The sequence below is a fragment of the Lithobates pipiens genome, unplaced genomic scaffold, assembly GCF_037356315.1.
Source record: "Lithobates pipiens isolate NorthernLeopardFrog02 unplaced genomic scaffold, aLitPip1_a1.2 Scaffold_18, whole genome shotgun sequence".
Taxonomy (NCBI): domain Eukaryota; kingdom Metazoa; phylum Chordata; class Amphibia; order Anura; family Ranidae; genus Lithobates; species Lithobates pipiens.
The window spans coordinates 569,314,709-569,339,959 of NW_027507758.1; the positions used below are offsets into that span (position 1 = coordinate 569,314,709).

At 44.3% G+C, this 25,251-nt stretch overlaps 1 protein-coding gene across 2 annotated transcripts in view; it reads right to left on the reverse strand.

Moving 5' to 3' along the window:
- The window catches only part of PKHD1 (PKHD1 ciliary IPT domain containing fibrocystin/polyductin), a 975,887-nt gene that overhangs the window by 428,640 nt on the left and 521,996 nt on the right, over positions 1–25,251 (reverse strand). For both annotated transcript variants that reach the window (XM_077489019.1, XM_077489018.1), the window contains 2 exons: positions 14,367–14,492; positions 12,313–12,446 (listed from right to left, as the gene is read on the reverse strand). In XM_077489019.1, the coding sequence (XP_077345145.1) occupies positions 12,313–12,446; positions 14,367–14,492 (260 nt within the window). The remainder of the gene's footprint in view (positions 1–12,312; positions 12,447–14,366; positions 14,493–25,251) is intronic.

The following is a 25,251-nucleotide window of genomic DNA, read 5'->3' on the forward strand; positions in this document are numbered from 1 at the left end:
GGAAGTCTGTCCACAAGGTTTAGGAGTGTGTCTATGGGAATGTATGACCATTCTTCCAGAAGGACATTTGTAAGGTCAAGCACTGGTGTTGGATGAGAAGGCCTGGCTCGCAGTCTCTGCTCTAATTCAACCCAAAGGTGTTCTATTGGGTTGAGATCAGGACTCTGTGCAAGCCAGTCGCTGTGTTTGGAGGAGGAGGAATGCTGCCTATGACCACCAGAAACACCATCCCAACCATCAAACATGAAGGTGGAAACATCATGCTTTGTGGGTGTTTTTCTGCTAAGGAGACAGGACAACTTTACTGCATCAAAGGGACGATGGACAGGGGCCATGTACCATCAAATCTTGGGTGAGAACCTCCTTCCCTCAGCCAGGGCATTGAAAATGGGTTGTGGCTGGGTATTCCAGCATGACAATGACCCAAAACACAGGGCCAAGGCAACAAAGAAGTGGCTGAAGAAGAAGCACATTAAGGTCCTGGAGTTCCCTAGCCAGTCTCCAGAACTTAATCCCATAGAAAATATGTGGAGGAAGCTGCAGGTTCGAGTTACCAAACATCAGCCTCGAAACCTTAAAGTGGAGTTCCACCCAAAAATGAAGCTCAGCTTATCAGCCTCCTCCCCTCCTCTGGTGCCACATTTGGCACCTGTCAAGGACGAGGGTGGAACTGGTACCTCTTTTTGACAGGTACCCGTCCCCACTTCCGAGAAATCATGTTGCGGTGTGATCACGTGGAAGTTTGGCCCCCTCCTCCTCCACAGCATGCTTCGTGAATGGGCAGTAGGGAACCGGCTGTGAAGCCATAAAGGCTTCACTGCCGAATTTCCTCACTACGAATGGTGGCTGTAGAACCCGAGAGCTAGGGTGCAGACATCGCTGGATTCCAGGACAGGTAAGTGTCCTAATATTAAATGTCAGAAGCTACAGTATGTGTAGCTGTTGACTTTACATTTTTTGCTGGGGGAGGTGGAACTCCTCTTTAATGACGTGGAGAGGATATGCAAAGAGGAGTGGGACAAAATCCCTCCTGAGATGTCTACAGACATGGTGGCCAACTACAAGAAACGTCTGACCTCTGTGATTACCAACAAAGGTTTTGCCACAAAGTACTAAGTCATGTTTTGTGAAGGAGTCAAATACTTATTTCACTCATTAAAATGCAAATCAATTTATAACTTTTTTGAAATGCGTTTTTTTGGATATGTTTGTTGTTATTCTGTCTCTTCCTGTTAAAATAAACCTGCCATTAAAATTATAAACTGATCATTTCTTTGTCAGTGAGCAAATTTACAAAATCAGCAGGGGATCAAATACTTTTTTTCTCTGACTATACCTATCAGAGTAATAAAGCTAAATAAATAATAACATTTTTGTTTGTTATTTTATATTATAAAAGTAAAAGAGGGCAACATAAAAGTAGTGAGATATCTGTTTTTGATAAACCAACACATCAATATCTGCTTCAATAGATGTAATTGCAATTCTCAATGTATTCTCTGATATTTTGGTTCTCATTTTGCCCTGCGTGTGCTTCATCTTTGAAAATGGTTGCTCAGAAAAATAGGTGCCACCGAAAACTGACATGAATAAGGCGCGATTGTGAAGAGTGGGAGATTTTTCGTGGGAAAGTTAAAACCTATAAAAGAGACACTTTACAATTTTACTTTTGTCACATGTGTTCCCTAAGTGTAAACACATTTTTACAAAAAATTCCCCAAAAATATCAACATTTTTAAGTAAGTTTATGATTTTTTTGTTGGGCCGAATTCATAGCCTTCCTTAGTCTCATTCTGCCCGCGTACTGCAGGTTGGGCACCCCTGCTTTAAAATATATATAAAGTATATGTAAACCTGATTCATGTAATTTGAGCGGAGCACATATATCTGCAGTGTTTTCTTATCTCTCTTCAAAGCTCTAAGTCCTGTGGCTTTCTCCTGCTGCATTCTTCTGTTATCAGCATGATAACTTCTGACAAGTTCTCAGTCAACTGTGATAAAACCCACACCTACATTGGGTGTACCAAGATGGCTGCTGATGGCTTCATTCAACCATCACGCATGCACTGATGATGTCATCCAGCGTCGTCAAGGTCTTTCCTTCTGAAATTGGGAAAAGGAGCCCCAGGAGGCAGGCATGAAGCGTTGAAGAGACCAGAGGATAAGGGGGTATGAAGCAGCATGGAAGCGTGTCTCCCAGGGGAGCAGATCCCATCATAATGGAGGTGCCATGAGGTATCCCATAGGAACTCTAAATAAGAAACTGCTGTCACCTCCTGGGAGTAATGCAGATGCATATCCATGAAATATCCTTTGTTGATTTTAATCAAACCGCCACTGGGATAGCTTCCACAATAAAGTAGAAGACCAGGGGAAGGCGGAAAGAGAAGATCTGACCCCGTGGCCCCTTGTGCCCCAAAAAAGATCCACAGAAAAAATACTTAAGGGCGCATTTAGCAGCCTACGTCCTGGGACTCTACACTACAGGGGAGCATGAACCAACATGGTGGTGAGGTAAGGGCTGATCCGGGTGAACCTGCAGGCTTGAGGACAGAAAAAAGAATGACATTTTGGGGGACAACTCTTTCTTTTATAGTGGTCCTGTGGGTTGGTTGTGGGCAGAGCAACCAACCATGTGTATTCTGCCATGGAGGCACCAGGAAATTGTGTTATAACTAGGGATGCACCAATGACATTTTTTTACAGCGCGTACGAGTACTGATACTGGTACTTTTTTTTTTAGTACTCCTCAATACCAATTACCGATACCTGCCGCCGTCAAAAACTGACCGGCCATTGGATAGTGTCCGCCCCGTACTGCGTAGGCGCAGCGCTTGCGCAGTACGGAGGAGAAGGAGACTCCGAAAGTCTCCGAAGAAGAACGGCGCCTGCGCACTGAGTCCAGGTGCAAGCCCCACCATCCAAGTGGGCATACGGTAGCACATAGTAACAGGGCCCCTCGCGGGCTCGCCACACTTCGGGCACAGCCTCGCTTCGCTCGGCTATTTTTTATTCTAACTCTATGTCCACTTGGATGGTGGGGCTTGAACCTGGACTCAGTGTGCAGGCGCCGTTCCTCTTCGGAGACCTTCGGGCGTCTCCTTGTCCTCCATACTGCGCAAGCGCAGTACAGGGCAGACACTATCCGATGGGGGACAGTATTCGACACATCACCGGCAACTGATTTGTTTATATTTCAACTGGCAGCAATGGTACAAAGCATTGAAAAGTTATTTACATATGAAATACATTTATATTTTACAAATTTTGCACTTTTTTCAATGTGAAATGTGTAAATATATGTAAGCCCTTGTACACACGGTCGGACATTCCGACAACCAAATCCGTCGGATTTTGTCTGACGGATTTTGTCCGAAACTGTTGCATACACACGGTCGGACAAAGTTGTCGGAAAATCCGATCGTTCAGAACGTGATGACGCTAGTAGCCAATAGCTTTGGTGTAGGAATTTGATCTGAGCATGCGTGGCACTTTGTCCGATCGGAATTCTCTACACATGATCGGAGTATTCCGATCGGAGCATTTTGTCGGAAAATTTTACCAACAAGTATACTCCGACGGAAACAGTCTGATGGAGACCACACACAGTCAGAATATCCGACAAAATGGTCCGATCGGACACATTCCGTTGGAATCTCCGACCGTGTGTACAAGGGCTTAAAGGTGTAAAAATATTAACGAACTAAGCAAACAAAAACAAAACAAATGTTGTAATTATTAAAGCATCATGCACAAAGGAGAAAATCAGCATTATAAACTTGCCTAAACTGCATTTTTTCAAAACAGTTTAGGTAAGTTTGACAGAGTTTGGGAGTTTATTTCATTGTCAAGAATTTTTATTTATTCCGGCCATTGAAATAAATAAACGTTAAATGTGCCTAACGTTTACACGCGTTTATGAGCATTTAGCATTTTTTGTGGTCCCGCTCCTGAACACGTTTTTTGGGCATTCAGAAAATGTTATCAGCCTATAAAGTCCTCGGCTGATAAAATGATAAAAATGTCCATGTGTGCATGGACACATAGGACATAACATAGAGGGGCGTTTAAGGGCAGAAAAAAAATGCCTAAACTCACAAAAATTTGAGTTTAACAGCAGCAGTGTGCATGAGGCCTTATAGTTTAGTTTATAAAAAAGAAGTGAACAAAAAAAAATCAGCAGTAAAATAATAATTAAATAAGGAAGGATAATGATTAGAGTAAATTAAGTGTTATTAAGGGGTTAAACAGAGAAAGATTTGAAAAACAAAAACTTTTTTTTTACTTGGCAGGTTGCTTTAAACTGACTTCATCTGCAGATAGAAGTTCATCCCTTTGAGCTGTAGATGAATAAATAGAAAGCTACAAAATAAAACAAGGTTTCTTTTGACCTTTCTGTTTTAGCGGATGAGCAATGTTGTTGATAAACATTGTCAGGCTGCTTTTTTTTTCTGTTTACACCTCCAATTGTCCAATTGTTTACACATGTTTACACTTCTTTTCACAGTGGAATCCCACTAACATCTGAATGAGTCACGCCGCAGCCCCGCTCCTTAACAATCGGTAATTTTTTTTTTAAAGAACCGAGCCTGAAGGTATCAGTTTCAGGTATTGGAGCACTTGCACGAGTACCGTTCCTCGAGCAAATGCTTTGTATTGGCACCGATACTGGTATCAGTGCAACCCTAGTTATAACCCTCTCTTACGCTATACAAAATGGGAAAAAAAGTTGCTTTTAGTTTTACTTTAAGTCCTGCCTGGACATACACTGTAACTTTAACCTACCAGCAGAAAATGCATTTCTCTGTACCTCCCTAAGTACAGGGGATTTCCCTAATGAGTATTACCTGTACCTGCCAGCGATGTGGAGTTTTTTCCAGCTGATTGGCTCCGTAGCCCTTGCATAATAGATAAAAGGGATTCCTTCCGCCGCTTTTCAGAATATAAATAAGCTCACCAAACTTCGTCATTGACACGGTCTGTTTCCACATCAGTACTGGCGCTTTAGGCAGGATCGGGCTCCAGAATTACCTTATGCCATTTTCCAAATTGCACTTCTTCTGGAGGAAAGTACTTTGTGTAAGTCTGGTCATTAAATCAACTCATTCATATAGGCGTCCTCCCTCGTATTGATGCCGGTTTAGGCAAGCAGAGAGTTTGTGTGCAAATCAATTTGGATTCTGATTTGAATGCATTTTTTACAGCGTTCTGCAGGTTAAATTTTAGGTGAAAGTGAGTAATCTATGAACGCCTGGGGACAACTTGACACCAGCTTCCAATCTCACCTGAACAAACTTCGGTCTCATAGAGCAATGGCTTAATGCACTCGCTCCAACTCAGATACAGCGTAGTCTCGCATATCCCAAGATATAGAAACAGAGGCTGGCATTTGGAAGGTCATTATGTGTAAATGAGACAAAAAGAAACCCTATAAGAAACCCTATAACACCACAATATTACCTGTTTCATATTCATGCCCCATGTAATAGGTATTATTTTGGCGTTCCTCTTTTTTTGTCTTCTTTAAGAAGTTTAATCTACGTATACTTTACTTTGCCTTCTCTGGTTCCTCTTTTCAACATGTTTATTCCATTTTTATATAACACTTCATTTTTATCACAAACCTTATATTACACTCAGTGATACCATCACTGGGTCTCTGTGCTTCTCTATTCAATGCAAGAAGATCACAGCTGGTGGGAGTGACCGGCAAAATGCTGCACATGGCTTACAGTAAACATCACAGCATCCTGCGGCCCTTCTCAACCTCTCGGAACACTGTCCCAAGTGCCCATACAAAATTACTCAGGTAATCCACTATACCTGGGTTTCGGCATTTGAAGCGCCCACCCTAGCCTGTTGAACAGAATGTAACTCAAGGATGCCACACTCCTGAACAGCCCATTTGCTGTGTAAGTTAATGGAAAACGGCCTCAGCCTGGGCTCCTCACAGGCCACACCACTCTTATGCATTTCACTCCGCCAACATAGCTTAGTCATAAAGGTCATATGACTAAGCCTTGTGGGTTTGGTAAAACGCGTCAACAATATACAATGATACAAAAAAACGCCACTGTCCCCATCTATAGTTGTCCATCGCAGTAAGCAGAATTGGAGGGAGACATAAGGTATAAACAGAGCCAAGGATAAATCCAAGGGCCAGCTATAGAAGCGGGCAGCGGAGCTTTTTTTGTATCACTGTATATTGGTCAGGCAACGCACTGACACATTCGCAGCCATTGAGATACATGCTGGGTGCTCAATGTGCTCCTGTACCTTTAAGAAGTGGTGGGCTCCCCTTCAGTCCTGCCCTTACCCATCCATCAGAATGCATGTGCCTGCACTGTGGAGACACTTATAATCTAGTGTTAGGGGCCACAGATACCAGGGTGCCGTGGCGAGGCTCTGTGGCTTACGCATGCATTTGCAAATGTGTGCAGACTAAACCCCTGCTTTTAATGCATACTGTTATGCCCCGTACACATGATCGGACTTTCCGACAACAAAACCGTGAATTTTTGTCCGAAGGATGTTGGCTCCAACTTGTCTTGAATAAACACGGTCACACAAATGTTGGCCAACAATTTTGAACGTAGTGACGTACGTGATATCTCCATTACAAACGCTATTTTTACAAGACCGAGCGCTTCCGGCTCGTACTTGATTCCGAGCATGCATGGACTTTTGTCCGATGGCCTTGTGTACACATGATCGAAAAGTCCGACAACAAACATTTGTTGGAGGAAAAAATGAGAGAACCTGCTAGCCAACATTGTTGGCGGAAAGTCTGACAACAAATGTTCGAAGGAGCATACACACGGTCGGACTTTCCGCCAACAAGCTCACATCCAACATTTGTCGGAAAATCAGATTGTGTGTACGCGGCATTAGACAGGTTGATTTGGTTGTCTGCGAGCTTGTTTTTTTCCCCTTGAATTTATCCTTTCTTCTGTTTATACCTCTTCACACTCAAGCCTGGAGTATCACATATCATACGCTGTCTTATTTTGGGCTTAAGATGATCAGGTTATTCACCTGGTGGAGGATGAACACTAAAGCACAAATTTATTTTGAGGACACTTGAGTGATTTATTTGTATCAATATGAATTGAACTGAGATACTGGACTTTGGAGATTTCCCTTACAGTGGACTTTTTGCATTTTATGCTTAATTAACTTTTTAAAAGATTTAAATTGTGCTGCACTATCTTGCATCTTTGCACTTGTTTCATCCACCTTTGAAAGATTTAATTTGTGCTGCACTCAATTTACTATACATACATCCAAGGAGCCTTCATGGGCATTTTTTTTCTTTCAGGGAGGAGGGGTTTTCTTAACTAAGAATACCCTCCTTCCTGTAAGTCTGAGCTAAGGGCAGATTGATTCCAGGAAGTAAATGCTACATGGATCACCTGCCCTTTTTCAAGATGTCCATGGCTAAAAATGCTACGGTGGTGTTTTTCAACAAAGTAAAGCATGGAGACATGGATGGATGGATGAGTTTGCTTTGAATATTAAAAATGTATTGAATAGCATTTTCAATATGTGGTGACTTGATGCTATCAGTGAGACACTTCTGAGATCATACAGAAGTCATTGACAGGTGTATTAGTTCTGTACGCGACTTCCTTCTGACCTGCATTAGCCCGACTGTAAGCAGGTTGTGCAAAACTATAGACTTGCATACCAATGTAAAACCCATTTGAAGCAAGCAAAAGCTTATTGACACGGGCCCCAGCGCTGGTTGCCAAAATACATGCTTTAAAAGTGAGCACCATGATGCACCTATAATAAATGTCTATTTAAAAAAAGGAAACTAAATTTGATGAGTAGAAATATGGAAGAGTGATGGCAGAAAAAAGACTAAATGGTTCATAAAATTTTCCTCTTTTTATTTATTTATTTACTTATGATTTATGCTTTTTTTTCTGAGTATACAGTGGTGTGAAAAAGTGTTTGCCCCCTTCCTCATTTCCTGTTCCTTTGCATGTTTGTCACACTTAAGTGTTTCGGAACATCAAACCAATTTAAACAATAGTCAAGGACAACACAAGTAAACACAAAATGCAATTTGTAAATGAAGGTGTTTATTATTAAAGGTGAAAAAAAATCCAAACCATCATGGCCCTGTGTGAAAAAGTGATTGCCCCCCTTGTTAAAACATACTATAACTGTGGTTGTCCACACCTGAGTTCAATTTCTCTAGCCACACCCAGGCCTGATTATTGCCACACCTGTTCGCAATCAAGGTATCACTTAAATAGGAGCTGCTTGACACAGTAAGGTCCACCAGAAGATCCTTAAAAGCTACACATCATGCCGAGACCCAAAGAAATTCAGGAACAATTGAGAAAGAAAGTAATTGAGATCTATCAGTCTGGAAAGGGTTATAAAGCCATTTCCAAAGCTTTGGGAATCCAGCAAACCACAGTGAGAGCCATTATCCACAAATGGCGAAGACATGGAACAGTGGTGAACCTTCCCAGGAGTGGCCGGCCGCCCAAAATTACCCCAAGAGCGCAGCGACGACTCATCCAAGAGGTCACAAAAGACCCCACAACAACGTCCAAGGAACTGCAGGCCTCACTTGCCTCAGTTAAGGTCAGCGTTCATGCCTCCACCATCAGGAAAAGACTGGGCAAAAATGGCCTGCATGGCAGAGTTCCAAGGAGAAAACCACTGCTGAGCAAAAAGAACATCAAAGCTCGTCTCAATTTCTCCACAACACATCTTGATGATCCCCAAGACTTTTGGGACAACATTCTGTGGACCGATGAGACAAAAGTGGAACTCTTTGGAAGGTGTGTGTCCAAGTATATCTGGCGTAGAAGGAACACTGCATTTCATAAAAAGAACATTATACCAACAGTAAAATATGGTGGTGGTAGTGTGATGGTCTGGGGCTGCTTTGCTGCTTCAGGACCTGGAAGACTTGCCGTGATAAAAGGAACTATGAATTCTGCTGTCTACCAAGAGATCCTGAAGGAGAATGTCCGACCATCTGTTCGTGTACTCAAGCTGAAACGAACTTGGGTTCTGCAGCAGGACAATGATCCTAAACACACCAGCAAGTCCACCACCGAATGGCTGAAGAAAAACAAAATGAAGACTTTGGAGTGGCCTAGCCAAAGTCCTGACCTGAATCCTATTGAGATGTTGTGGTATGACCTTAAAAAGGCCGTTCATGCTCGAAAACCCTCTAATGTAACTGAATTAGGACAATTCTGCAAAGATGAGTGGGCCAAAATTCCTCCAGGACGCTGTAAAAGCCTCATTGCACGTTATCGCAAAAGCTTGGTTGCAGTTGTTGCTGCTAAGGGTGGCCCAACCAGTTATTAGGTTTAGGGGGCAATCACTTTTTCACACAGGGCCATGATGGTTTGGATTTTTTTTCACCTTTAATAATAAACACCTTCATTTACAAATTGCATTTTGTGTTTACTTGTGTTGTCCTTGACTATTGTTTAAATTGGTTTGATGTTCCGAAACACTTAAGTGTGACAAACATGCAAAGGAACAGGAAATGAGGAAGGGGGCAAACACTTTTTCACACCACTGTAGATCTATGCTTGTCCCAAGCGTGTTTAAATTCACTTATTGTTGGCTGACTCACTACTTTTGCTAGATGTCTATTTCAAGCATCAACTACTCTTTCAATAAAGTAATACTTTATACTAACTAAAGTTAGTTTTGAACTCTATTTCAGCTAGTTTAACCACTTCAGCCCCGGAAGGATTTCCTTACCAGAGCACTTTTTGCGATTCGGCACTGCGTCGCTTTAACTGACAATTGCGCAGTTGTGCGATGTTGTACCCAAACAACTTGATGTCCTTTTTTTCCCCACAAATAGAGCTTTCTTTTGGTGGTATTTGATCACCTCTGTGGTTTTTATTTTTTGCGCTATAAACAAAGAGCGACAATTTTGAAAAAAAAACGCATTATTTTTTACTTTTTGCTATAATAAATATCCCCAAAAAATATATATATATATATATATATTTTTTTCATCAGTTTAGGCCAATATGTATTCTTTGACATATATTTGTTAAAAAAAATCGCAATAAGCGTTTATTGATTGGTTTACGCAAAAGTTATAGCGTCTACAAAATAGGGGATAGATTTATGGCATTTGTATTAATATTTTTTTTTACTAGTAATGGCTAGTAATTTTGACACATTTGCATTACCATTGGCATTAATAAAGCTATCAATGCTATAAAATTGCATTGATTAGTGTAAAAATGTCACTGGCAGTGAAGGGGTTAACCACTAGGGGGCAGAGAGGGGTTAAGTGTGTCCTGGGGCATGTTTCTTACTGTCTGTCTTTGCCCAGCCATGCCATTCTGCCGACGTAAATATACAGGCGGTGGTCAGCAAGCGGTTAAAGTCATGTTGTGTTCTGGATTCTAGCTTTATGGTAAAAATACTGACCCCTGAACCTTACTTGCACATTTTATTGATTTCAATTTTAAACTGTGTGCCCCCTTTTCCAGGGCCACCATCAGGGGGTATGGCCCAAACACATGTAGGGGACCTGGGCCCCAACCAACGGGTTGTTGCTGCTGTTTAGTAGCAATTACAACTCGTTAATATGAGCCTGGGCCCCAAAACCAATGATTTCTTAACTTAATAGCATTCACCTGAGCCAGAGGTGAGGAAGAAGCACTCTCTGTATACCAGGGATATGCAATTAGCAGATCTCCAGCTGTTGCAAAACTACAAGTTCCATCATGCCTCTGGGTGTCATGCTTGTGGCTGTCAGAGTCTTGCTATGCCTCATGGGACGTGTAGTTCTGCAACAGCTGGAGGTCCGCTAATTGCATATCCCTGCTGTATACTATTGCTTTAGAATGAAGTGAGCTGATGCAGCTAACTTAGATCCGGCTGAAACCTGAGATAGGGGAAGGCAGAGTGATATCATCTGCACTCTTCCTCTCCCTGCAGACCGGATGCTGGTTTTGAAGCCAGTCACAATACAGCCATGTGGAAGAGCTGTGTTGGATTGGGCTGTCTCTTTGCTGGATGGGGCTGTATCTTTGCTGGATTGGGCTGTCTCTTTGCTACATTGGGATGTCTCTTTGATATTTTGATATCTTGATATGCTTTATACCTCAGACCTTTCACTATTTTCATTGCCTGTCTCTGGACTCATTCAGTTTAATATATTTTCATAAGTGAGGTCTACAGAACTGGACACAGTATTCTATATACAATGTAACTAAATAGCTAGGGAAATCATAAATATCTCTATAGATGAAGGAGGACCTCCAGCTGGTGATTCCTCTAGTGATAACTAAAGATCTATATAGAGGAATGAGGACCTCCTTTCTCCTGCTGGTGATCCCTCTAGTGATAACCAAAGATCTATATATAGAAATCAGCAACTGATTCCTCCTGCTGGTGATACCCCTAGTGATAACTAAAGATTCATATAGGTGATTGGGACCTCCTTCCTTCATATAGTGGTCCCTCTAAAGATTTATCTAGGAAGATTTATATAGGAAGACTCAAGACTCCCTTCCTCTTGCTTGAGATTCTTCTAGTAATAAACAAAGGTCTAAATAGAGGAATCAGGACCTACTTTCTTCTGCTGGTGATCCTTCTAGTTATAGCTAAAGACCTATATAGGAGAATCAGGACCTCCTTCTTTCTGTTAGTGATCCCTCTAGTGATGAACCCCAAAAATGTTTTTTTTGCTTTCTCCACTGTCAGATTGTTTGCTCATTTTGCAATCATCTCAAATAAACACGCTAAATCTTTTTTTTTTGCAGTAGTAACAATTATAGTTTTTCTTTAATAGTCCTCATGAGCAGTCCAGGAATGGTGAACCGTGTATACAATATGTGTTGAAATGCCCACTTGTAATCTGGGTAACAATTTTAGGACAGGGACAGAGCGTTCTGTAAAAGGAAGTATAAGTATATGTATAAGTATATGTGCGAATAAGGACGTTCATGAACAGATCACCAGGTTGAATCTTGTGCCTTTCAAATTCTATTCTATTCCATGGCTGAGAATTCATTAATAAATAACTCTTTTTTTTTTTTTTCGACCCGCGAATATCTGTAAAATATATGATGTGGCCCTCAAATTAAAAAGTTTGGTGAGCCCTTTCATAGGTTATTGCTAGATGATGGCTGCAGATTAATCAGTATTATTTTTTTGACATATCGACACACGTCGTTGACCAGTATTGACAGTTTAGCTTTGTTATTCATTAGACTGTCTGAAAGAGTGACAGTCCTATAATAAGGAGAGGAGACCATGGCATTCCATTATTAACAGACCATGTTTCCGTCAATGTCTTCCTACCTCTATGGTGCTGGAAGGTGACTTGATATAAAAAGCAGCTGGAGCCAGAATTTCAATATTGGAGAGACCATTGCTGCCTGACATCCTGATCATTAGATTATGCTTAATTTCAAGTGGTCCATGGAAAGGTTCTCCTAAAATAAAAAATAAAACATTAAAAAAAATGAAACACAAAAATATTCATCCTACAGCAAACCTCTAGTCCATTTACTAATCTATCCTCTCTTTCTGCCTGAAACCCTCCACACAATATATTTAAAAATATTCCAAGGATACGTAGCCTTATTCCCAGTCTTCAGCATAGTATTGTAACTAGTCAGGTCATGTTTATTATGTAAGTCTATTCGGACTTCCATTGTCAGCCCAGGCTGCATGGTTATACACCCCATGGGGAAGTTTCTCTGGCAGTCTGGGCTTAATGAGAAGTGCCCTTTGCACTTGTGGCTGCTGTCTTAGTTGATATCGAAAGGCCTCTTCCATAGATAGGTGGATCCCCTGTTAGGTCGGATCAGAACAGAAATGGATATTACACAAGACATCCGTGTTCATTCAGATTCTGTCCAGTTTCAGACCTATGCAGTCTCTATTGGCAGGTGCATTTAAATGGATGTTTGTCCATTTATATCCATTCCTTATTGTTCTTTTCCACAAAATCAACCTGGATGAAAACGTATTGCGTTCGGTCCAATGGACCTGAACAGGCCCCATCACAAGATGGAGGAGAAACAGAATAGAATCAGAATGAACATGGATGTTACCAATGTGGCATCCATTTCTTTTCTTATCTGTCTCAGCAAGGGATCCGTCTATGGATCCCCTGCTAAGTTAAAATTGCAGTCCGCTTTTGATGCATCTTATCACAGGTCAGAAGTGGCAATGCAATGAGTTTCAAGCCCCAGTTAAACATAAATTCGAAGAGACATGTATACAAGTACCATCATCCTAATCAATAATTTTTAAAGAGAAACAAGAGGTTATGAGGCCACTAATGTGACCAAACCTACAAGGTTATAGAACATCTATGGACTATCTCTGTACTTATTAACACAGGTAAGTTGGAAATAAGTTAAAAATACATTTTTAATAATACTCAAAGAGAAAAATTATACAAAGACATATACAGTCAAACAAAGAAATATAAAAACATCCACCACAACTATACAATAACTATCGGGTTTCCCCGTGAAGTTTATGTTGAGGAGTGGTGTGGCGAAATCCCTCTACCGGTTTCGCGGTCAAAAACCTTGTAGATCTCCCTCCTGAAGAAGTGTTTTTTTACTGCAAAACCGGTAGAGGAATTTCGCCACACCACTCCTCAACATAAACTTCACGGGGAAACCCGATAGTTGTGGTGGATGTTTTTATATTTCTTTGCTTGACTGTATATGTCTTTGTATAATTTTTCTCTATGGGTATTATTAAAAAATTCTTTTTAACTTATTTTCGACTTACCTGTGTTAATAATTACTGAGATAGTCCATAGATGTTCTATAACCTTGTAGGTTTGGTCACATTAGTTTCAGTCGCAGCAACTGCCTATGTGGCCTCATAACCTCTTGTTTCTCTTTAAAAACAGGTCAGAAGTGGATTGACGGTATGCCCATTTGAAAGGTATCTAAAGGAAACATAAATAACATCCAAAAATACAATAATAGTTAAAACCCAGCTAGAGATAGAAGAGGGCCTGCTCATCGGAACTTCCAGTCTAATAAGGAGCCACAAATGATACAAAAGGCATGAACTGCTGAAGTGAGGGAACAGCTATATACTGTATACCAAAATAAATGAGAATTTCCCATGCACTCATAAACTCATTAGATTGGATTTTCTTTGAACATTTATGAGAATGGAGTGAAATGCTTATTGGAGCCTAGGGCAGCAAATACTCCTAAAGGGCCCTGAAGGAAATGTAAGTGAATCGGGGACATGGAGGTAATAAGTAAGAAGCAAGATAGAGCATGAACAAAACACAATCATTTTGGTCATAATTCAGCCAAATTACATAAAACTGCATCTTAAAAAATGACTGTTATCATTGATATTAAACATCTCACCAACAACCAGGCCGTGACCTTGAATATCGTAGAAGATATTCTCCACCACTGTAAAATGTGAAATTCCAGTCAGAATGCCACCTCGTGCAAAGGAATTCTTCACAATGGATCTCTGTATATAAGAACCTGTATCAAAAGCAAAGAATGCAGTATTATAACACAAACTCAAATGTTGAAGAATTTATTATATACACATAATAACATAAAAAGTGACGGCAGAAAAAAGACTAAGTGGTTCATTGAGTTACGTTTTTTTATTTTTTACATATACATTTATTCTTTTTTTTTTTGCTTTATTTTTGTCTGAGTATAGATCTATGTTGTCCCAAGCATGTTTGAAGTCACTTACTGTTGACTGACTCATTACCAGCGTTGGAAGTCTATTCCAAGTATCAACTACCTTTTCAGTAAAGTAATACTTTCTAAGATTAGTTTTGAACTTTCTGTGCTAGTTTGAGGTCATGTCCACATGTTCTCGATCTTGACTTCATATTGAAAATACTGTCCTCCTGAACCTTATTCAAGCCCTTGATGTATTTAAAGCTTTCCCTTTTTTGCTCCAGACTGTACAGAGCAGGGCCGTCTTTAAGCCAGGGAAAAAGGGGCAGCTGCCCTGGGCCCTGTCATTATTGTGGGGCCCAAAACAGCTGCCTCAAATTTGCCAACTATCCAGGTTTAAATTCCCTTGTCCCTTGAAGTTTTATTCCTGTGCTGTGTCCCGATATCTCAGTGTAAAGTGCTGCTACTAATGCTGCCCAGCTCTGCCCTATTGTTGTGTGCAGATGACTCACCTGCAGACCCTGTGTTTACATGTAAATAACCGGCATTCATATGTAAATAGCGGCGACAATACTAAGTAAATAGCTGTGGCTGGCGGCATTGATATGTAAATAAAGACGGCATTCCTATGTATATCATGCTCCCCTGCTGTGAGGAGGTGATGTGCTGTAACCTCTAGCAACTAATCAGTGAGCCATGTGTGCTATAACCTCTAGCAACTAGTCAGTAAGCAGTAATGATATGCTGTAACTGCTGGCAACCAATCGCAATTGCTGCCTGATGTGATACAGAAAACAGATTTTAAGTCTAGCTGCTATTTATTGTATGTCTCAGAGTAGTTGGAGAGGGAAATTGCATGGGGGGTCCCCAAGAAAAATTTTGCCCAGGGTCCAATCTATATTAAAGACGGCCCTGGTACAGAGTAATCACTTTGCGCCGGCTGCACGCATATATGCGGCCTCTCGGTGGGCGGGCCTTAATGCCGAGTGGCCCCATATATGCAGCCATTGTGTAAACAACTTACCACGGGATCGGTAAGCTCCCAATGCAAACTTGCGATCAGGAGCTTTGTGATCATGTGACCACTGTGAAAGCCAATTATAGCAGTCAAATGACATGAATGCCTGCCTCTGCCTCTTGGCTTTTAGAACTCTTAAAGGGCTGGGAGGCGGTCAGCGTGAAGGGGTTAAGTTCCTGAAGTCGCTCTTGATAAGTTTATCCTTCAAATCTTTCACCATTTTTGTTACCTGTCTCTGGACTTGTTCTACCTTATCAATATCTTTTTGTGAAATCTCCAGAACTGGACACAGTATTCTAAATGAGGTCTCAATAAAGATCTATATAGGGCAGTGATGGCGAACCTTGGCACCCCAGATTTTTTGGAACTACATTTCCCATGATGCTCATGCACTCTGCAATGTAGTGGAGCATCATAGGAAAAGTAGTTCCAAAACATTTGGGGTGCCAAGGTTTGCCATCCCTGATATAGGGAAATCAGGACTTCTTTCCTCCTGTTGATGAACCCTCTGGTGATGCATCCTAGTATTCTATGCGATTTTTTCCCTGTCTGGACTGTTTGCTCATATTGCAATCATCTGAAATAAGTACCCCCAAATCTTTTTCCTCTGTAGTGCCCGCACTTTCTCCCCAAAGTTGTACTCTGTCAAAGGATTCTTTTCCCCTAGGTGCATTATTTTACATTTAGAAACATTGAACTGCAGTTTTCACTGCTTTGACCAATCTCCCACCTACCTACTCCAACCATATTACACACCTTTGTGTCATCAGCAAAAGGACATACCTTACTCAACAAACCTTTCCACTGAACCACCCAAGTCCTAGCTTGTACAACTTTTGTATTAGATCATTATGTGGAACTTTACGAAATGCTTTGCTGAAATCAAGATAGGCTACACATATGACCTGATGTTTCCTAGCCATTGCCAACTAAGTTTGAGCTTTAAAGCAGGGTTCCACCCTAAAGTGGAACTTCCGCTCATCGGAACCCCCCCCCCCCTCCGGCGTCACAGTTGGCACCTTTCAGGGTGGAGGGGGGTGCAGATACATGTCTAAGACAGGTATTTGCACCCACTTCCGGGCATAGACTCCAACGGGAGTCTATGCCTCTTCCGGTCCCGGCGCGCTGTCTGCTGGGACACACACGGGTCCCAGAGACAGCACGGAGCATTCCTATTGTGCTGCGCGACTCGCGCATGCACAGTAGGGAACTGGGAAGTGAAGCAGCGACGCTTCACTTCCTGATTCCCTCACCCAGAATGGCGGCGGCAGCAGCCGCCGAGAGCCGAGCGATCGATCGGCCTCGGCTGCCGACATCGCTGGACCTTGGGAAAGGTGAGTGTCCATTTATTAAAAGTCAGCATCTGTAGTATTTATAGCTGCTGGCTTTTAATTAAAATTTTTCCAGTGAAATCCCTCTTTAAATTGTTTTCTAAGCACAAGTTGTCACGGGACAGGATGTGAGGGGAAATCACAGCAATTAAATAAGGACTCTTTAGTCCACCCCCACCAAGCTTATATGCATTTTTTTATTCTATTTTTTTAAGTTTGTATAGCTATCTTTTTTCCAAGAGTCTCAAGGATCTCCTGGCTTGTCCAATAATGTTACAAGTCTTTCCACTCCAATTTCGGTGGTGGGCAAGCCTTCCTCTTGCATTAAATGAAGCTAACTTAATGATGCCTGAGACGTGCTCAAGGCAGTAGTGCTCTGAGCTCAGGTCAGCTTGATGATGCACCCCCAGAAGATCTGTCCACAACAGATTGGGCTCACAGAAAGTGAGTTGAATGACACTGGCCATGATTCAGCCCACAAAGCTGGCCTTACACTTGTAGATTTTTGTTTGAACGTTTGGATGAGAAAGGATCAAAATCGTTAATTCAAGCATTCAATGGTGTTTTCACAGACTCAACTAATTTCTTACAACTTTTCAGTTGAGCACCACACCAATAACATTAGTTATGATTTTTTCTTGCCAGGAGCCAGTTTAAACAATATAAATTTATTTGTCATCATTGGATTACATAAAACATTTCCATCGTTTTCCTTCAGTTTTTCTGCTTAAAAGTGATTGCTGAGTCTAAGTAAGCACTTTTTTTTTTCCATTTAAAAGTTTTTATTGAGCACAACCGACAGGGCAAAATAGTCCAACAACATATAATAGTACAAAGGTCAACGGAATAAAGAGTACCGCAACAGCAATATAGCAATCCTTATGCAGAGCTTAATGAAACAGCGGATGTTAGAATAGCTCCAGTACCCCTATGTAATAGTTAGTACAAAAACAACAACGAATTAGGACCTTGTTAGTGCCACTGGTCGGGTGCACCCATAAAAAAAATTTCCAGCGTGACAAGGAAGCTCTTCGACACGGAGAATAGAAGGGAGAAAGGAAAGATTAGAAAGAGAGAACGAGAACAATAGTAATAAGAAGTGGAGGGAGTAAAGTGAGGGGAGAAGGGAGAGGGGGAGGGGAAAAAAAAGGGGGGGTTGGTTATATATGCAGGTGGATATGGAATCGTGGGTCATACATGGTTACATTCACTCCGTCGAGGGGGCTACAAAGGTGTTATAGTCTTGAGAGAATCGAAACTCGTGCCAGTAGTGCCAGGTTTTGTTGAATTCTTCTTTCTTTCTATGTAGTGCGGCCGTCAGTTGTTCCATCAGGTTGATTTCATTCACCACAGTTATCCATTGACCAATCGTTGGGGGCTCTGCAGTTTTCCATTTTTGCTGGATACATATTTTAGTGGCATTAAAGAGATGAATCATTAGGGACTTTTTATACCACCGCCTGGACATCGGAGTGAGATGGAGCAAGCACTGTGTGGGGTCATCTACCAATGAAATGTCTGACAGTCTGAAAATTACTCGTCTGATACTGTCCCAGAAGGGGCGGACCCTTGGGCAAGTCAAGAAAACGTGCAGTAACGTTCCGTCAGATTGTTGACAATGCCAGCAAGTAGGGGGAACTGAAGGATAGATCCTATGTAGGAGAGTATGTACCCTATACCACCTGGTCAGCAACTTAATCCCCACCTCCTGAAATCTGCTCGCCATTGAGGAGCGGTGAGCAAAGAACAAAATGCGTTCTCTCTGATCCTTTGAAAAGATTAGGTTGAGATCGTTTTCCCATTTCACTAGGAAGGGAGGCAAGTAGCTGTCTCGGGGCTCAATCAGCATTTTGTACATTAAGGACAATGTATGGCGGAGAGGGGCAGGGTCTAGATATAACCTCTCAAAGTCAGATGTGGCGTAGCTAGCTGAGGGCACGAAATGCGAGGCAGAAAGAAAGTGTCTAATCTGTGTTGCCCGCCATCTATCCAGAGGGGGCGACAGCATTGCTTGGATCTCCTCTATGTAAGTAAGCACTTTTAACTCTTAGATAATCTAACACATGTTCAGAAAACAAGAATGTTTAAACGAAATCTACAGGTATGTGACCAGCTAAAGACTAGCAACATCTAGTCATGTTCACACAAACAGCAACAAGGTAAGGTAAGGACACTCAGACCCATATGTGATCCACAGACAGAGGTGCCCCCGCTTCTGAGATCCTGACAATAGAAATGGAATGGCCCCACACGCCCCTGGAAGCGCATATACTTTACTGAAGTGTCAAATACAACTTTAAAGCAATGGAGCACTGACAAGTGGGAAGGTAGACGCATTTGGTGCACAGCAGCACTTATTTGTTACAAAAATGAATGTGACAGTGTGAAACACATCTACCTTTCTACCTGTCAGTGCTCTAGTGCTGTGATGTTTTAATCTGTATTTGACACTTCAATAAAGTATTCATGCTTCTGGGGAGTGTGCAACCATTCAATTTCTATTAAAATGGTCATGGGACATGGCCTTCTGTAGGGGTGAGTATTGCAAGGATCTAGTGAAAGTTGTTATTTAAGAATAGCTTGGATGTGTATTTCCTGTAGTTCTACTTTAAAATCTGACTGGGGTCAAAGTAATTAAGCCAAAGATAAAATATATATTTATGGTGTGGAGCCCTCTGACCGATACGGATAAGGATGACAAACAAGGATAACATAAACTCGCTTACTTGAAATGGACCTGAAAGTGTGCCCTGGTCTAACGTACGGTATACCAAGAATAAGGGGGCATACCTTAAAATGAAATGGGTGAAATGAGTACTCATATGAGGAGTATGCTAGAGAAAAGCCCTGATAAAGGGGACGGGTGGGCGGGTATCGCGCACCGGAACCGACGAGGAAGATGGGCGAACGGCAGGTTTATATATTCCACTGGGCTCCTCCCATAATTTCAGGCCACCATACTGGCCTTTCTATTTATGGTGTGGAGCCCTCTGACCGATACGGATAAGGATGACAAACAAGGATAACATAAACTCGCTTACTTGAAATGGACCTGAAAGTGTGCCCTGGTCTAACGTACGGTATACCAAGAATAAGGGGGCAAAAACACTCAGGTAGGGGATGCATTTTATTGAATCAAGACTGTTACTGGGTAAGTTTGACAAAGGCCTGGGCCATCTCAATTTGCGGATTGGGTATGTAACGGGCAAAACAGGAGGACTTCCATCTACCCAACTTTTTGATAACATGGACCGGGACCCCTTGGCGGGAGGCCGTTGAAGCTGCCCCGATACGAAATGACTGTCCTGAATAGTGAGCAGGATTGAGGTGAAGGATGCCCAGGAGTATCCTGACATGCTCCATGAACTGGGCTGCGTTGAGAGGTTTCGAGTGAAAGGGCAGAAACGTACTAGTTCCTGGTTGGTCAGCCAAAAGGGTCAACAAGCGGGCGAGAATGGCGACCGGGTACCAGCGGTTGTTGGACTTATAGAAGTGTATGTCCGTACCCGAGCCAAGCTGCTGTGTCTTGGAGACTGCCAAGTGTACGACGAAATGGTCTTTGAATCGGACCAGGTGGCGCCTGCACAGCATGCGTGCTGTGAGGCCACTACCAGTAAACCCGCCCGGCCGCAAGAAGCCGCAGAAGGCCGGGTGCACGGCCGCTTGTAAATGACACTAACGTGGAGACCGAAAAGGTGCAGTGGCCAGGATATCTGACATATTTCTAAAACGTCTCCTGTGATAGGCAGTCGTTTGGTGCCGGCCATCGGCTGGCGCTTCTGGATACCGCGCATAACAGCCTGAACGGCGTGGTAAAATAAGGAGGGTACGGTAGGGTCCTGGAGGGAGGTGAAATGTTATACACCGGTCAGGTATAGCCGGATCGTATTAAGGATAACGCCAACTGCGAGTGGCAGTAGGAAATGAAGGCTATGACTTGCTTGACACGGGACGTCTCTGTGCTGTGATACGTGATTAAGCGGTTAAAGGCCCTCCAGGCTAATTGAAAGGCCTTGAGGTTATTTGCGGGAAAGGGAGTGATCAATGAGTTGAGTAGCCGCTAGGAGGTGAGGGGCTAATCCAGGGTCAGCTGAGACCAGTCCGGGTAGCTGCTGATGTTGGTCCGGCTCCGGGTACCTGAACGAAAACGAGACAAGGTTAAAGCGGGAGAGGGCGTCCGCTGCCTGATTGAATTTACCGGGGATAAAGGAACAACGGATGTTGAACTGAAACAACAACAAGAGCTGGACCAGTCGACGTAGGAAGGACATAATCAACAGAGAGGACGCCTTGGCACAGCCAGGAATTGCCAGTAACTGGGGAGGCCAGGGAGCTGCGAGCCAGAGGTGGCCAAAAACAGCCGCAAGCCCGTGGAGGCCGCTGCGTCGGTCATCACCTGGGGAGAAAGGGAAGACACGGAGGGAATGAACAGGGAGACGCCATTCCCAGATGATAGGAATTCCTCCCGCATAGCAAGGACTGCTATTGCCGCGGGATCCAGGCTGAGGACTTGCTCTGGATCCTGTGAGAGGGACAGTAAGACCAACAGGCATGACACAAAGGCGCAACCCTGAGGGATGATGCGCATAGGGAAACTCGACATGCCGTGTAGGGACTGTAGGTGTCTTTTGGATGACTAGACTGGGGAATATGCGAGGATATTATATGCCCCTAAAGATGGTAGTTGTGATGGGCGAGCGTTTGCCGTTGGCTATGGGCTGATGCCTCTGGATGCCTCGTAGTCAGGGCCGGCGCTACCACTAGGCGGACTAGGCAGCCGCCTAGGGCGCACTGCCGCCCAGGGCGCAGCCACGGCCACTAGAGGTGTTGTTGAAATAATTGGCAGCAGAGCAGCTGAAACCCGATGGTGCGCCCTGGCATCTTCCTGTCCTGCTCCTTCAGTAAGGGACACCCCCCTCCTCTCCCCCTCGTTCGAACGGCAGCTCCCTCAGATCGCCCAGTAACTCCTCAGAGGGCGATCTGCAAGGGACTGAGTCCTGTTCCGTCTGAGACGAGTTAGGAGAGAGGATTAGCTCTGAGGGCGGAGTTGTAGGGCGTCACCGGGGGGGCGGGGTTAGACGGTCCTGAGTGAGGAAGAGGGCGGAGTGTATGGACATCAATGGAGGAGAGAGAAATCAGTATCCAATGATGTGAGGAGCCAGCGTGGGGCTCCGTACTCATTACACTGCTCCTCATCTGCCTGAGGGTGAGTAACCTATGCACATACCTTCACTGCTTTGTGTGTCTGTGAGAGGAGCTACAGCCAGGGGGACACCAACTTCCCTACACAGCTGTCTGCATACTGACTGTGCTCACCCCCCCACCTGTATACTGCACACCTCCACCCCCACCTGTATACTGCACTCCTCCACCCCCCACCTGTATACTGCACACCTCCACCCCCCACCTGTATACTGCACACCTCCACCCCCCACCTGTATACTGCACACCTCCACCCCCCACCTGTATACTGCACACCTCCACCCCCCACCTGTATACTGCACACCCCCCACCTGCATACTGTACACCCCTACCTGTATACTGCACCCCCCAGAATACTGTACACTCCCACCCCCCACCTGTATACTGCACACCCCAGTATACTGTACACCCCCACCCTCCACCTGTATACTGCACACCCCCACCCTCCACCTGTATACTTCACACCCCCACCCTCCACCTGTATACTTCACACCCCCCACCTGTATACTGCACCCACCCACCTGTATACTGCAACCCCAAGTATACTGTACACCCCCACCCTCCACCTGTATACTGCACACCCCACCCCCACCTATATACTGTACACCCCCCACCTGTATACTGCACACCCATAATACTGTACACCCCCACCCTACACCTGTATACTTCACACCCCCCACCTGTATACTGCACACCCTCACCCTCCACCTGTATACTGCACACCCCAGTATACTGTACACCCCCACCCTCCACCTGTATACTTCACACCCCCACCCCCCACCTGTATAATGCACCCCCCACCTGTATACTGCACACCCCCACCTGTATAATGCACCCCCCACCTGTATACTGCACACCCCCACCCCCCACCTGTATAATGCACCCCCCCACCTGTATACTGCACACCCCACCCCCTACCTGTATACTGCACACCTCCACCCCCCACCTGTATACTGCACACCTCCACCCCCCACCTGTATACTGCACACCTCCACCCCCCACCTGTATACTGCACACCTCCACCCCCCACCTGTATACTGCACACCCCCACCCCCTACCTGTATACTAGACACCCCCCACCTGTATACTGCACACCCCCACCCCCTACCTGTATACTAGACACCCCCCACCTGTATACTGCACACCCCCACCCCCTACCTGTATACTATACACCCCCCACCTGTATACTGCACACCCCCACCTGTATACTGCATACTGCCCACTCCCCACCTGCATACTGCACCCCTCCAGTATACTGTACACCCCCCCTGTATATTGTACACCCCACCCCACCTGTATACTGTACACCCCCACCTGTATACTGTACACCCCCACCCCCCACCTGTATACTGCACACCCCCACATCCTATCTGTATACTGTACACCCCTACCTGTATACTGCACACCCCCTCCCCTACCTGTATACTGCACACCTCCACCCCCTACCTGTATACTGCACACCTCCACCCCCTACCTGTATACTGCACACCTCCACCCCCCACCTGTATACTGCACACCTCCACCCCCCACCTGTATACTGCACACCTCCACCTGTATACTGCACACCCCCTCCCCTACCTGTATACTGCACACCTCCACCCCCCCACCTGTATACTGCACACCTCCACCCCCCACCTGTATACTGCACACCTCCACCCCCCACCTGTATACTGCACACCTCCACCCCCCACCTGTATACTGCATACCTCCACCCCCACCTGTATACTGCACACCTCCACCCCCCACCTGTATACTGCACACAACTACCTGTATACTGCAACCCACCTATATACTGTACACCTCCACCCCCCACCTGTACATTGGGGGTATTACACTGAGGTGATTACATTTGTGGGGATTTAAAAAAATCTCCACCTGCCAGCTCCACCTTATACATGTGCAGGACAAAGTGGGCGGAGTCGGAGAAGAGTTGGGGTGGAGCCAGGGCGGAGTCGGAGAAGAGTTGGGGCGGAGCCAGGGGGCGGCAAAATTAGGTTTCGCCTAGGGCGTCGAAAATCCTTGCACCAGCCCTGCTCGTAGTGGGGATCTTGCTGTATGGGCCGAATGACAGATTGCTCTCCGTGCACTGTAAGGATAAGAAATGCTGAACGCTGGCTAGAAATAGCCTGGGCGTGCTACAGGAAGAAGCCAGTTGCGTGTGTCAACATGATCCTGGTGCGGGACGGAAGTTGAACTCAACTGTCCTAAGGAAGAGACGAGTAGGCAGACAACAGTGAGTGGTTTGTAAGGAAAGCCACATGAGACGAGTGGCCAATTAAGTGCTGCTGAAAATGACGTGTAGCCAGTTCGTGTGCCACTGAGAACGTGCTTGCCAACGAATGATTGCAAGAAGTTATGCTAAGTTGCGAGCCTTGGTATGACCAAAAGTGTGTTAAACGTGTGCTTGCGACAATTGCCCGGGAGTTTGTCACTGGAGATGTGTACGTAGTGACTGTGAGCCATTCGTGTTACCGCATGTGCACTGCGAAGACTGCAGGAGTTGTGCTTGAATGTATGTTTTGGACGCGTGCTTGCAAGATGTTACCCAGGATGCATGCTTGCTATGATTGCAAGATGTTATGCTAGGATGCGTGCCTGCGACTAATGCAAGGAGTTATGCCAGGACTCGTGCTTGCAACGATTGCAAGGAATTATGGTAGGTCACATGGGTAGCCAGGCCGGAAAGACAGAAGTCCATCCAGTCCCACCACAAATCAAAATAAATAAGGTATCACACAACCCGACACACCCAATTCTACGCCCGCAGCTGATCCAGAGGAAGGCAAAAACCCCCAACAGAGCATAGCCCAATTTGCTACAGCAGGGGAAAAAATTCCTTCCTGACCCCTCGAGAGGCAATCGGATTTTTCCCTGGATCAACTATTCCTATAAATATAAGTACCCCGTAATACAACGTACCTTCAGGAAGGTATCCAGGCTTTCCCCAAAGCAATCTATCGCGCAGCCAGAAGTGCCTGCCAACAATGATTGCCATAAGTTGTGCCTGGACATCTGCTTGCAACGATTGCAAGAGGTCTATGCTTGAATGCGTGCT